Source organism: Jatropha curcas, chromosome 9 (genome assembly GCF_041381405.1).
Source record: "Jatropha curcas cultivar XTBG-Jc1 chromosome 9, XTBG_Jcur_1.0, whole genome shotgun sequence".
NCBI lineage: Eukaryota > Viridiplantae > Streptophyta > Magnoliopsida > Malpighiales > Euphorbiaceae > Jatropha > Jatropha curcas.
In genome coordinates this window covers 5,819,827-5,834,079 of record NC_143159.1, presented here as the reverse complement: position 1 = coordinate 5,834,079, position 14,253 = coordinate 5,819,827, and the positions used below count along the sequence as shown (strand labels likewise).

General features: G+C 34.7%; 1 protein-coding gene across 7 annotated transcripts; it reads left to right on the top strand.

Moving 5' to 3' along the window:
* Nucleotides 1-3,061: 3,061 nt before the first annotated feature.
* On the top strand, nucleotides 3,062-13,860 carry LOC105638851 (sporulation-specific protein). 7 transcript variants are annotated; one of them, XM_037638336.2, is made up of 12 exons: nucleotides 3,062-3,228; nucleotides 3,707-3,803; nucleotides 4,244-4,346; nucleotides 4,500-4,700; nucleotides 4,818-4,940; nucleotides 5,144-5,181; nucleotides 5,257-5,380; nucleotides 6,473-11,635; nucleotides 12,367-12,519; nucleotides 12,693-12,791; nucleotides 12,869-13,011; nucleotides 13,180-13,860. In XM_037638336.2, the coding sequence occupies exons 3-12, from the start codon at nucleotides 4,269-4,271 to the stop codon at nucleotides 13,460-13,462; spliced, it is 6,405 nt and encodes a 2,134-aa protein (XP_037494264.1). In that variant the 5' UTR covers nucleotides 3,062-3,228; nucleotides 3,707-3,803; nucleotides 4,244-4,268; the 3' UTR covers nucleotides 13,463-13,860. The 7 variants fall into 7 exon arrangements, with proteins under 7 accessions (XP_037494264.1, XP_037494263.1, XP_037494262.1 ...); XM_037638334.2 differs by having other exon boundaries at nucleotides 3,063-3,228; nucleotides 4,182-4,346; XM_089725662.1 differs by lacking the exon at nucleotides 3,062-3,228 and adding an exon at nucleotides 3,356-3,430.
* The last annotated feature ends 393 nt before the right edge of the window (nucleotides 13,861-14,253 follow it).

Here is a 14,253-nt window from a genome sequence, read left to right as displayed (position 1 = left end):
AGGGCACTTAAGGAGCAATAAAATTTGTTTTTGGAGGATCTAAAAGTGGAGTAGTTGAATTATTCTTTAGTCAAAATTACTTTCTTAATTGAAAGATTGCTTAGGCAAATGGGCAGGACCCATAAGATCATCATATGAAATATCAAATCATAAAAAAAAATAAAAAAAAAAAAAAAAAAAGAAGAAAGAAAGAAGGAAAGAAAAAATTGATCTTTCTTAAGACAAGAACTCTTTCGAGTCATTAATAAGTAATCACCTTTGTTGGCATAATTTTTTCCCTTTCATTCATTAATTTTTACAAAAAAAAAAAAGTCATTGGAATGCTCAAGAATATCCTAAAATGTTGCCACGTGTAAGGGTGCACGTGACGAGAAAGACTTTATCACGTGATAAAGAAAGCGAAGGGTTAGATATGATATACCCATATGAGTAGAAGAATCACTAGATTTGAAAGATAAATAGAAGATAATGCCTCTCCCTACTCAAACCAGACCAAACCCATGTGCTTTGGTGTCCACAACATAAAGGTCATTTTGAATTGTAGACCCCATTTATAAAATTTTCCATGCCCAAATCCTTCAATTCTTGAAAAATAAGACTCTTCTTCAAATACCCACTTCATTCTTTTTTTTTGGCTACTTTAAATTGGCTCTATAGCTACAACTTTTAACCATTTGTGTCAAGTTCTTTTTTTTCAAGGCATAGTACACTATCTCACAAGGAGAAGGCTATAGTTTCATCACTTTTGTCTCGTACATTCTGCCCAAGATGCTACCCTAATTTAGATTTTCGTTTGTGGCAAGGAAAAATAAATTTTATTTTTTAAAAAATATTTTCAAAAAATAATTTAATTTAGCTAGTGTTATTGAAATTCTTTTACCAATTTGATAAAAAATTAAAATAAGAGAGATTTGTTTGCTCGTTTTTAGTCTCGCAGGTGGAATGAAAACTTCCTTGGATGTGAGCACATTTAACCATGAAGTTCTTCCAACTCTTTCAGTCATTCCACCAAAAGACACATTTGATGATATAGTTTTCTTATTTTCATATGTGATATGATTCATTCTTGCATTTGCATTCCATTACTCTAACTATTCTGTCATTCTAGAAGCTAATTAAGAGTTTTGCTTTACTCGTCTTTTAGAATCGCTTTGCTGCATTGAGATATTACACCCACAATATAATATAAATATTGTCATAAATTAAATTAAAATTTTCTTGCTATATGTTGTTTAGAAATTGTAAGTGACAAAATGCTCAATCTTGCATTTACATTGTTCTAGAAATGGCTAAATACCTAAATCTAAAAATGTATTCTTAGCCAAAATTTTTGTTGCACTTCAAACATGTGGGACTTATTTTAACTGAAAATTTATGAATTTTGATAAAATTATATGTTTATCCACATAAACAACAACGTTTCAATATTTTTCCTTTTTATATAAAAAAAAATGTTAATGATATGTGATTAATATAGTTTTAAATAATATTTTTCATATTTTTCAACTAGTGTTTAGTTTATTTAGTTTATAACACCGTGACATTTAATAGAATTATTTTGAAAATTAAAGTGTTAAATAGATATAATTTTATAAATGAAAATATTTAATGAGTTAAAATAAAAAGTTGAGGGCGTGATTAATTTTTTGTGAAAAAGTAAAGGGGCAAATTTATGTATTTAGTTTTTTTTTTTTAGAAATTATATACAATTTTTTCATATAGAAAAATTTTATAATTTTATCTTTCAAAAATGTTTGTTTCTATTCCCTCTGTTTCCATAAATATGCTCATGTTTCTTTTTCAATTTGTCTCGAATTATAACCCGATATTTTTCTTTAGAAAAAAAAAATTCATTTTTACAATTTTCTATTCTTTCCTATTTTATCAATAAATATATTATTCTTGTGATTAACCAAATATTAAAATAGAAACTAATTAAACTATGGATTTTCCATGTTCTTAGGTTAGAAAACAAATATATAAGGATAACATTAAAAAAGAAAATTAAACAAAAGTCATTGCTTAATCAAGTTTATTATATTTTACTAATTTATACCAAAGTCAAATTAGACATGGAATGAAGAGTCTCTAAAATTTCAATTTTATGAAATATATGTAGTTTGAATATATAGGCTGAGCTTATATTTTTCTTTTTTGAATTTCGAATAAAAGGAAATTAATTTTAGTAAATGTATAAATTGATATGAAAATATTTTTGAATAATTAAAAATTTTATTATTATAATTTTTTTTTTATAAGAATCCACATTAATCGTTGGTAAGGATTCTGCAATGGTCAGAAAAATCCAATCACAAAATTTGTAACAATCTTCTAAGTGGAAACCAGTCAGTTGATTTGTCAATTAAAGACCCCTTTGTCATATAAAAACACTAGTGGTCCTGTAGTCAAATACCATAACAAAGAGAGGTCATTTTAGTAATTTAGATATGAGGCATGGACCATAAAGTAAAATCCATGTTCCATCATTGTCAATTAAGTTAAATTACATAATAATAATAATAATAATTAATCAATAATCACAAGGTGACAATTACAGGCTTCTCTTTGGCGGGATGTCTCCTTTTCTCTCTTTTTTTTTTTTTCTTTTTTTTTTTTTTTTCTGAACCATCTAGAATTTGAAATCTATATTTTACAAAATCGATTAGATTGAATTTACATTGTGACGGACAAAATCTCCTCTAAAAAATTTAAAAATATCCATGCTCAATGCTTAAATTCGGAATTTGAAACTTTTAATTAAAAAAAAAAGGAATTGTTGCTATAAAATTATCCATTAGATGTCCCTTCAAAAAAAAATTTTCCATTCGATGTCTTTTATTTTTTTAATACCATAATAATATTATTTATTTAATTAAGTGTTAATTCTAAATCAAAATTTTCATAACCAGGAAGCTAGTATTTCACCTTCAAGCCCATCTCCATCTCACCTTATTGATTATTAATTAAGCGTTCTAATTACATTTCCACCCCATAATTATTTACTTAATCTTCATCTAATCACAATTTTATGCTCTGATTTACTGCTTGTTCACGCTATTAATATCGCTGTCTCGCACTCTCACTCTCTCCCAAAAATCCCAACAAACACAAACAGCACACACTCAAATCTCTCTTTCTCTGTGTCTGAAGCTGGACAAAGTAAGAACCTTCTCTGTAAAGATTCCCTGCTCTCGCTTCCACATTAAGCACCTGCAGATCCGTCAATTGGTACCTAATCTCATTTTATTATTTGTTTTAAACAGTTAAGGAATACTAATTAATAAAGTTTTAAACTTTATTTCAAAATATTAAATTCTAATGATCTAAATCTCAAGTTTACTTCCCTACATTTTCTGGGTTCTGCATTACTATACTTGTTTTGCTGTTTTGTTTGTTTTTCTATGCTCCAAAGTTCGAATATCAGAATCTGGTAAATTGAATGTATACTGTTTATTTTTGTTTTCTTTTTTCTTTACTCTAATTTATTTGTTTTTCTTGGATCTTTTTTAAAGAGCTTTCTTTTGATAGACTTTATCGGGTGCATTCTTTTCTACATTTAGCTAGACATTTGGTTTTTGGATTGTCTCTTACTCTTTACTCTTGTGTCAGTCTTTTTTGACCTTTTTATTGTGAAGATGGTGCGTCTTTTGGTGTTTGTTTGTCGTTTTATGGACCTGAAAATTTTGAAATCACTGTGTTCTTGTAGGGTTTGGATCGGGGGTGTTCTCTTTGATGAGTGCATTTTGATATTTTTTTTTTTCTGGTTTTGGCGTTTTGATAAGGTATATGCTTCGTTGAAGCAGGTATGAGCCACAATTAGCTTTGTTTTCCCTTTTTTTTCTTTTTTTTTAAGCTGAAATTTTGACTTGCATTTTTCTTTTTTTCACTTTCCTTTTGGTTTCGGAGAAAGTGGACCAAAGGAATTGAATATAAGTTGTTGGATCTTCTGTTATCTAGTATGTTTTAGTTTAACTGTATGTTAGTGATAGTGGCTAGCTTGAGGATTTTGTGTTTGCATCTTGTAAGGGATTGCTGTTTCTAATTGTGTTATAATTATGGTTGAGAGATTTATAGGATATCAAAGTTTCGCAATTTCATATATGAATTTTTTTGTTTTCTCCTGCATGTTCCTTTGCTGTTGTACTAGCTTATAACATTGGTTAATGGTTTAATTAAAGCAGATGCCTTATTTCTTTTCAAAGTGATTCTGGAGGATCTTATCCGGTTCCAAACTGTTATGCAGCTGATGATAGATTGATTTTTTAGTAATGTCGAGGATCACTAGATGGAAGCTTGAGAAAACAAAAGTTAAAGTGGTCTTCCGGCTACAATTCCATGCTACACATGTAAGTGTACTCTCAATAGTGCTGTAAGCTGTGTATGGTTGAGAAGACTTGATTGATGAATTATAATCATTAGTGCTTCTATTTAAATAGCTTCATCAGATTCCTTATTGAACTCTACAATGACTGGATATACATTCATTCTGTGATATACAGATTCCACAATCAGGATGGGATAAACTTTTTATATCTTTCATTCCTAGTGATTCTGTAAAAGCAACAGCAAAGACGACCAAAGCCAATGTGAGAAATGGGACCTGTAAGTGGGCAGATCCCATCTATGAGACTACTAGACTTCTCCAAGATAATAAAACCAAGCAGTACGACGAAAAGCTCTACAAGTTTCTTGTCGCAATGGTAACATCTCAATTTCCTGGTTCCAAGGACGACTTTTCCCATAGTCTATTGTCACCTTTGCTCTTAATGCACTCCAAGTTAATTGTCTTTGACCTGAATCTGATTAACATGCATCAGGGTTCATCACGGTCTAATATACTTGGTGAGGCTGTGATTAATCTTGCTGATTATGCTGATGCATTGAAACCTTCTGCTATTGCTCTGCCCCTCCATGGATGTGATTCTGGCACTATATTACATGTGAGCATTTCTTAATTCTATTATTTCTTTTGTATGATGCTTTAGCAAGTTAATTTATTGTTGCTACTGGATGGAGCATATACCAATAAGATCTAATGGGCATAATCATGTTTGTCACCAATAGCATTCTTGCTTGTTTGCTATAGTTAGATTTATAATGTATTACTCCCATGGATGTACTAATGGTTGTCACCAATTCACAGGTCACTGTGCAGCTGCTTACTTCGAAAACTGGTTTCAGGTATTAGTTTAGATGATGTGAATTTCATTTTTCATGCATTTCATCCCATTTATATGTGGTTATATTTACTTTCAGAGAGTTTGAGCAGCAGAGAGAAATTAGAGAAAGGGGATTGCAGAATGACCAAAATACTCCTGATGAATCCTCTGGTCGAAAATTATCTTCATCAGAAGAGACTGTCAGTGATCATATAGCTAAGGTTTGATGTTGTGTTTAGTTTGGATATCCTTCTCATTACACATGATAACTGATTTCTTTCAATTTGCACTGAACACCTGCTGAACTATAGCATGCAAGTTCTTGCTTTGTACATTTCTTCCCTTCAAAATTACAAGTCTAAATTTCCCTGGCATTTTCTGCCTTATCTTGGTCACTTATCTGATCTTAGGAAGATCTATTTTGATGAGTGTATCTGTCTGATGCATGATACAGTAGAAGTGTTACTCTTCAACAAGCAAAATATTTTCATATGTATTTTGTTATGTAAGAAAGAAGAAAGAAAAATTAGGCCCTCTATGATGCCATATGCTGCATCACAAAAACAATTGATCCATTGCATAAATTAGTTCACTTAAGAAGTATGGTCAAAATCTTTGCTCTACCGGATGAAAAAGGTGGACCTTTTATTTCTTCTTCTTTCAACAATCTGCAGCAGCAACATCTCGTCAGACCTCTGCTATGGAATTTGATATTTTCAAAAGTTGTCAAACAAACACTTCTGCTACTGGAGGATCTACTATTTGGATTTGATTCTTTATGTATCTTAGTTGAAATGCAATTCATTAAGGAATGAAGAACAAGGAATATAAAAAAGACTGTCAATGACCAATGTGGCTAAGAGACATGCTTTTGTTACTTTGTTTTGTTCCTTATCAAATAGAAAAAGGAAAAGCTGGGTAAAAAAGCTCCTTTCTCCAGAAAGATTCTACTTATTGATCTCGGGTACTATTCTAGTGAAGTTGAATTAGAGGATTCTCTTGTAACGATATCATAATCTGTCTCTGTGAAATATAATTATCAAAGAACAAATAGATGAAAATGAAAAGATAAAGCAATTTTACTTGTTTTTGAGAGTCTATATATTTTCCCACATCATAATAAGTAGTGAAATGCTTATTCTTTTGCTTTCCAATATCTAAATCATTGGGTGATTGTTACTTATTTCTATCGGAGTAAAAGAAGAGTGTGAGTGCTTTAGGAAAGTTTGAATTGCTTAAAATGATGAATGTGATATGATGACTTGATATTTGCTTTCTCTCACTCTTTTTTCTTACTTTTTTCCTGATTACAGGTAAATCAAAGAGTCAGATTCAAAGAAAAATCCAAAGATCTTGCTTCAGTTGAGGAAGAGGTGCGAACGAATGAAGAATATGCAGATTCAGCTGTCGGATTTGATGGGTCTTCCAATACTTCAGAAAGTTTATATGCTGAGAAGCATGAAACCTCCAGCACGCATGAAATTGATAGCCTTAGGAGTACTGTCTCTGGTGATTTAGCTGGACTGCAGAAAGGGGATCCTTCTGATCATCAGTTTTCAGTGCAGGGGACCAATGATTGGGTTCATGGCTGGAGTTCAGACTATTCTGTGGATAATGACTTGGCAGCTACTTATGAAGAGAACAGCAGGCTTAGAGGAAGCTTGGAAGTAGCTGAGTCATCAATTCATGAGCTTAAATTGGAGGTAAGCTCGTTACAGAGTCATGCCAATGAAATAGGTCAAGAAGCACAAAAATTTGCTATGCAACTTGCTGCTGAGATTGATTCTGGACAAGAGCTGGTAAAAGAGGTATCTGCGCTGAAATCTGAGTGTTCAAAGTTGAAAGATGATCTTGAACAGCTAACGCTTTCAAAATTATGCCCTCCATTTAGCACCAGAGAAGCTATTGTAGCAGAACAGGATCACATAATTCAAGATTTACAGCTCAAATGGCTAAAGGAGCTTTTAGCCATGGAGGATAATATAAGAGACATTCAAAACAAGGCACGCTTTGGTGGTTATGATGAAAGGGACTTAAGATTCCTTCACTCAGACATAGAAGCATTGCTTGACATCATGCAGAATCTTAAACAAGCAAGTGGACTAGCAGTTTCCAGTCCCAACTTGATTTCCTCTGAAGGAGCAAGTCTGAAAGAGATAAGAGAAACGAGTTTACATAAAAATGGCCAGTTTGCAGCTGGAACAGGGTTTGACGTGGACTTGTATCAGTCCGAGCTTCGCATGCTTCATTCTCTTAACATACCTGGTCTGATCTCTCATGAATCTGATACTGTAGATACTATCAATGCAATGAAAAGTAAAATTTTTGAACTTCTGAGAGAGTTGGATGAGTCAAAAGCAGACCGGGAGGGACTTGCGAAGAAAATGGACCAGATGGAGTGTTACTATGAAGCCCTTGTCCAAGAACTCGAGGAAAATCAAAGTCGGATGTTGCAGGAGTTGCAAAATCTCAGAAATGAGCACTCAACTTGCTTGTATACAGTCTCATCCACTAAGGCTGAGATGGAGTCCATGCGTCAAGACCTGAATGACCAAATATTAAGACTTGCGGAAGACAAACAAGATATGGATTCCCTCAACAAAGAGCTTGAAAGAAGGGCTATAACTGCAGAAGCTGCACTCAAAAGGGCACGCTTAAATTATTCTATTGCCGTGGACCAGTTACAGAAGGACCTTGAACTTCTTTCTTTCCAGGTATTATCTATGCATGAGACAAACGAGAACCTGATCAGGGAAGCCTTTGTTGATTTTTCACAACCAAGTGCTCGGGGATCTGATTCTGGGGAACATGCAGCAAAATTCTTGCAGTTTCAAAATCAATCAGTTGGGATAAGGAAACAGCAATTGGGTGGAGATATTCTTTTAGATGATTTGAAAAGATCACTCCACTTGCAGGAAGGCCTTTATAGGAAGGTTGAAGAAGAAGTTAGTGAAATGCATTTTGTGAATATCTACTTGGATGTGTTTTCAAAGGCTCTCCAGGAAACTTTACTTGGTGCAAGCGAAGATGTTCAACTCATGAAAGGGAAAGTGAATGAGCTTACACAGCAACTAGAGTTTTCAGCTGAGTCGAAGGAGTTTCTGGTGCAAAAGCTGCAGACTGCAGTTGGTGATGTTCGATCCCTCCATGAGTACAATGCTACCTGTATTGCAAAGTGCAATGATATGGCTCTACAGAAACAACAATTGGAAGCTAATTTGCATGATGTAATCCATGAAAATGATCTTCTTGTGCAGAAGATTAGTGAATGGGAATCTCAAGTGATGCAGTACAAGGGTTATGAGAACAAATATGAGGCCTGTTTTGCAGAGAAAGCAGAGTTGGAATTCTTATTGGAAAAGAAAACCCTAGACAATGGGATTCTTCAAAATGAAAACTTCTCTTTGCAGGATGAGTTGAAAACTGTCAAAATTAAGTTTGATGAGCAGGTTTGTCAGAACGAAAACCTGCAGAATATTGTTAACTTTCTGCAAAATAAATTGCAAAACTTATTGGCGTCATATGTAAAAAATGTCAGTGCAATGCCTTCCTTGAATGAATCTGACAGTCAGGGCTTAACAAATGTTCTGATGCAACTGGAAGAGGTTCAGCGTAATGCATGTGAAAAGATTCTCCAACTGGTAGAAGAGAAGGAATGTCTTATGCAACAAAGAGATGCTGCGCTCCAGTCCTTTACTGCAGCTGAATCTGAGATAACATTGATGAAACAGAAGTTTGAACATGAAATAAAGAGTATGATGGGTAAATTAGATGTGTCAAATGTCATGTTGCAGAAGCTTCAGTTAGATATTGAGGCTTTCAGCAATAGATTCAAGGTTACCTCTGAACTTGAAGAAAAATATGCAGAGCAGCACAATGAGCTTTTCTCTGATCTTGATCATTTAGAAGTTGGGCTACAGGAACTTAATTCTAAGAATGGGCACCTTGCTCGTGAAATCTTGGCTTTAGAGACTCTGATGGCTGGGGAACTTACTACGGAAAATGACACTTTAATGGCATCTTTACAGGATAAAAATGATGAATGCACCAAGCTTGCATCAGAACTGAAGAGTTTGAAAGAAAGTTTGCAATCTCTGCATGATGAAAACAAAACTTTGATGACATCATTGGAAGATAAGACAGAGGAATCTGCCAAACTTGCTGTGGAGCTTAATAGTATGAAAGAAACTTTGCAGTCTCTGCGTGATGAAAAAGAAGCTTTGACTGTGTCGATGGAGGAATCCAAGAATCTTGCATCAGAGCTAAAGATTTTGAAAGAAAGTTTGCAATCTTTGCATGATGAAAACCAAGTTTTGATGGCATCCTTGCAGTGTAAAACCGAGGAATCTGCTGAACTTGAACTGGAGCTTAGCGCTTTGAAAGAACATTTGCAGTCTCTGCATGATGAGAAAAAAGCTCTGATTACGTCTTCACAGGAAAAGATGGAGGAATGTGTGCATCTTGCATTGGAGCTAAACCATTTGAAAGAAAGTGTGCAGTCTCTACGTGATGAAAATCAAGCTTTGGTGGCTTCTTCACAGGATAAAACTAAGGAAACTGCCAAGCTTGCTTCAGAGATAAAAATCTTGAAAGAGAGTTTGCATTCCATGCATGACGAAAATCAAGTTTTAGCGGTATGCTCACAGGAAAAATCTGAGGAATCGTCCAAGCTTAAATCAGATTTAGACAGTTTGAGAGAACGTTTGCTATCTCTGCACAATGAAAACCAAGCTTTGATGGTGTCTTCACGGGATAAAACTGATGACTCTGCCCAGCTTGCTTCAGAGCTGAACAGTCTCAGAGAAAGTTTACAATCTCTAAGTAATCAATTGCATTCTGAGAGAACCTTCAGAGAGAGTTTAGAGAGTAAAATTACAGAACAGACTTCACAATTAAATGAGAAGGATTGTCAGTTGCTTCATCTCGAGAAATCAATGTCAGATTTAGAATCAGAGCAATCGAGAGTTTGCATCCTTTTGTCTCACTATGAGGACAGTCTTAAAAGTGCTCGAGAAGAGTGTTCTTCAATTTCTGGACTTGAAAATGAGTTATGCGAAATGCATGAACTTTTAGTAGCTGCAGATATCAGACTGATTTTCACAAAAACTCAGTATGAAGGCAGGGCTGAAGAGCTGGTTTTGCAGCTTTGCACCTCAGGTAGGCATCTTGCTGAACTTCAGAAGAAGCATCATGATGTAGAAACAACCCTAAATCGTTGTCTTGCCAGTGAAGCCCAGTACATTGAAGAGAATACCAAGTTATTGAGAAGTCTTAATTCCACAAGATCTGAGATAGAGGCATCTATGGCTGAAAATAGGTTACTTCTTGAGGCAAACAGAGTTACAACAGCTGACCTTGAGGAGCACAAGTGTCAAGCTCAAAATGTTAGGCTTAATAACTCTGAGGATAAAAATGACCATTCTACGGAGACTGAAAAGCTGAAGCACACTTTAGTGAGTTCTGAAGAGGAGATTGATAATCTGGTCTTCTCCAAGGAAGAACTAGAAGTAAAAGCTCTAGTACTCAAGGCCAAATTGGAAGAACAACAGGATCATATAATTGCAATGGAAGGATATTCTAATGAGTTAATAATGCTGAAAAAACAGTGTAATGAGCTAAACCAGAAGCTTGCTGAACAGATTTTGAAGACAGAAGAATTTAGAAGTTTGTCTGTCCATTTGAAGGAACTTAAAGATAAAGCTGATGCGGAGTATATCCAGGCTCATGAAAAAAGAGAACTTGAAGCACCACCAGTTGCCATGCAAGAGTCCTTGAGAATTGCATTTATCAAAGAGCAATATGAGACAAGGCTACAAGAACTGAAACAGCAGCTATCTATCTCCAAAAAGCATAGTGAAGAAATGTTGTGGAAGTTGCAAGATGCCATTGATGAGATCGAGAATAGGAAGAAATCTGAAGCTTGTCATCTGAAGAAAAATGAAGAACTGGGAATGAAGATCTTGGAATTGGAGGCTGAGTTACAAGCAGTACTTTCAGAAAAGCGTGAGAAAATGTCTGCCTATGACTTGATGAAGGCTGAGATGGAATGTTCATTAATAAGCTTAGAGTGCTGCAAAGAAGAAAAGCATAAACTTGAAGCTTATTTGCAAGAATGCAATGAGGAAAAGTCTAAAATTGCAGTTGAACTTGCACAGATGAAAGAGTTAGCAGAGAATTCCAAATTGGCCATGAATATTCAGGAGGAAGGAAATGGTGAGTCCTGCAAAGCGTATTGCCTATCTTCTGATGAGTCACTTCCCAGAAATGTCTGCATGGAAAATTCCATAGCTAATACTTTAAGCTATGGAAGAGAAAGTTTAAATTTAGTTCCTACCAATGGTCCAACTGGAGACCCGAGTCTGAAGTTCTCGGAACAAGATACTTCAAGAAATTTTGAAGAAGCCAAACATGCATACCCAGCTTCCATTAACGAAATTGACCAAATAACCACACCAATGTATGTGCAAGTTGAGCAGGTAATAAAAGTTTTCCACATTATGAATTCTAAATCGATTTTGCTCCAGCAAATTATTTTTTATTTGTGCAACTTGGTGGTAAAAACTACTTGTAGCATATGTGAATCTATTTTATAGTATCTTAAAGTTTGGTTTGTGTCGTAGCATTCATCAAAAGGTTATCAATTTATTATACAATTTTTTTCTTGTCCAATTTCCTAGATTGAACAGTGGCTAATTAGTGTTCTATATCTACATGAGAATATGTTTGATCTTGCTTTCGCTCTTTCTTCTACATTTAAGATCCTTATATTGCATATCATCTTAAATTAAGCCTTTACTTCTGTCTTTGAACATCTGAATTCCGAAGTCTTAACTCCATCCATCTAATCTTTTATAACGTTCACAATGAGAAATTGAAAAACATAATTGAATAAGTAGAAGCAAATAAAATGATGGAAAATTATATGACCATAATGATATATCCACATTTCCTCTTTTGTTGGCACTCTTATCTTCTCAGATTGTTCAAAAGCCTTTTCAAGTGTTACCTCTAGCAACTGCCAGCAAAATCTTTTATTATGCTTGTTTGTACTTCGAGCATTATTGATTAGTCATTTTTGATTAGCTGAAGCTTATCCTACATTAGTGATAAGAATCCTAAAAGTTTTTCAAACCTCAACTTCTGTTTTGCATATTCAGCACATTGAAGAGATTGGTCTCTGATTATTTATTTGTATAATTATTATCAGGATCTTGTATCTGGTGGTGTGAACGGGATTCAGAATTCCAAGCTCCTAAATCAAGAGAAGTTGCTGAACAGTGACATGAAGCATTTAGCTCTTATCAATGATCATTTTAGAGCTGAAAGTTTGAAATCTAGCATGGACCACTTAAGTAATGAGGTATGCATGTTTACACTCTCAAGAGATGTGAGAAGATGCATTTAGATCACTCATCTGTCCAATATGGTTTGGCATCATAAGGAAATATCAATTACTACTTTTAGGTCCAGATATAAAATTTGCAAGGATCCTGTCTAGTGGCAAGCTAATCTTTATTTGTGTTTTCCATGTAGTTGGAGAGGATGAAAAATGAGAATTCATTTCTGGAAGATGATCATGATTTTCAGCAAAAATTTCCTGCTCTACAAAGAGAACTTGTGCAGTTGGAAAAGGTAATAAAATTCTTCTGTACACTACTAGCGCACAGTAGTTCCTTCATCTGGACTCTTAATTTCGTTTGTTTGCTCAGGTCAATGAAGAACTAGGAAGCATGTTCCCCTTGTTTAATGAAATTTCAGGGAGTGGAAATGCTTTAGAAAGGGTACTTGCATTAGAAATTGAGCTTGCTGAAGCTCTGCAGGCAAAGAAGAGATCAAGCATCAATTTTCAGAGGTATGTCATCAAGTATAGCTATGAAAAGCCCTGTCAAACTTGAATTCTACTGGCATTGGTAGGAGACAGAAAATTCAGTGTGCTGGAAATTCTACTGGCATTGTTTTAATCTAAATTGTTAACTGAACAAAAACATCTCATAAATGTGAAAAATCTCCTATGCTGCAGTTCTTTCTTGAAACAACACAATGATGAGGAAGCAGTGTTCAAAAGTTTTAGAGATATAAACGAGTTGATTAAAGACATGCTGGAAGTGAAGGGAAGGTGTACAGCTGTGGAATCCGAGCTGAAAGAGATGCACGATCGCTACTCTCAGCTAAGCCTTCAATTTGCAGAGGTTGAAGGGGAAAGACAGAAACTCATGATGACTCTTAAGAATGTCCGGGCATCCAAGAAGACCCTACACTTAAATAGATCCTCATCAGCCTCGCTTGGAGACCATTCCTTGTAGTAAGCCAAGCTTCAATACTTTCTTGTCTGCAAAGTCTCAGAACTCCCATCTACCAAGCAAGAAGTCGACATTTCTTGGATTGTCACATAAATTATTTATGTAGAGTATCTGGCAGCCATTCGCAGGATACCAGTTATTACAGGTGCAATTTTCAAATATAAAAGAGCATGGTAGGCATGCCACCAACTTAGAAACAGTTGTAGTTTATGTAAATAAAACTGTATTTGCTGGGTGTTGCTCCCAGTTGTTAGTATCATAAGGTATAGATACCAGTAACATTATGACTTTTTGGGCTCAGCGATGTAATTCACTATACTGTATAGTAAACCATATTCTTTTCAAAAAACAATTTTGTTTAATCACAGCAACAAGTGAGAAAAACATATTTGGTTCCCCTATTTCCTTGCTTTCCTCGCAAATTCCCTGAAGTCATGACAGTGCAGCATTCTGTAATTTCGGTAATTAGTTGTGAACATGTGCACATGCCCCTGAGGCTACATTTGCATATATTTGCTAGTTGAGGTTGGTTTTTGCCATCTGGGAATTGCTCTGTTTTAAACAGGATTTAGTTGGTAAATGACTTCAGATATGCTTAGCTATCTGCAGATCCATATCAAAACTTGATCTACGTCAAAACTGGCTTCAATCATTATTGTTGTTCAGGAGTCACGCAAATGGACATCTCAATTCTAGGTCCCACCGACATGCCAAGGCAAATGCTGGTGGAAGACATTGCAGTTAACAATTAACAGAGTTTTGATTATTAACAGATTTTGTTTATTTTAGCATAT

Coding starts and splice junctions, on each gene's coding strand:
- LOC105638851 (XM_037638335.2), top strand. CDS start 4,269: ATGTCGAGGATCACTAGATGGAAGCTTGAGAAAACAAAAGTTAAAGTG. Junction 4,701..4,817: donor ACAAGTTTCTTGTCGCAATG/GTAACATCTCAA, acceptor AACATGCATCAG/GGTTCATCACGGTCTAATAT. Junction 4,941..5,143: donor ATTCTGGCACTATATTACAT/GTGAGCATTTCT, acceptor ACCAATTCACAG/GTCACTGTGCAGCTGCTTAC.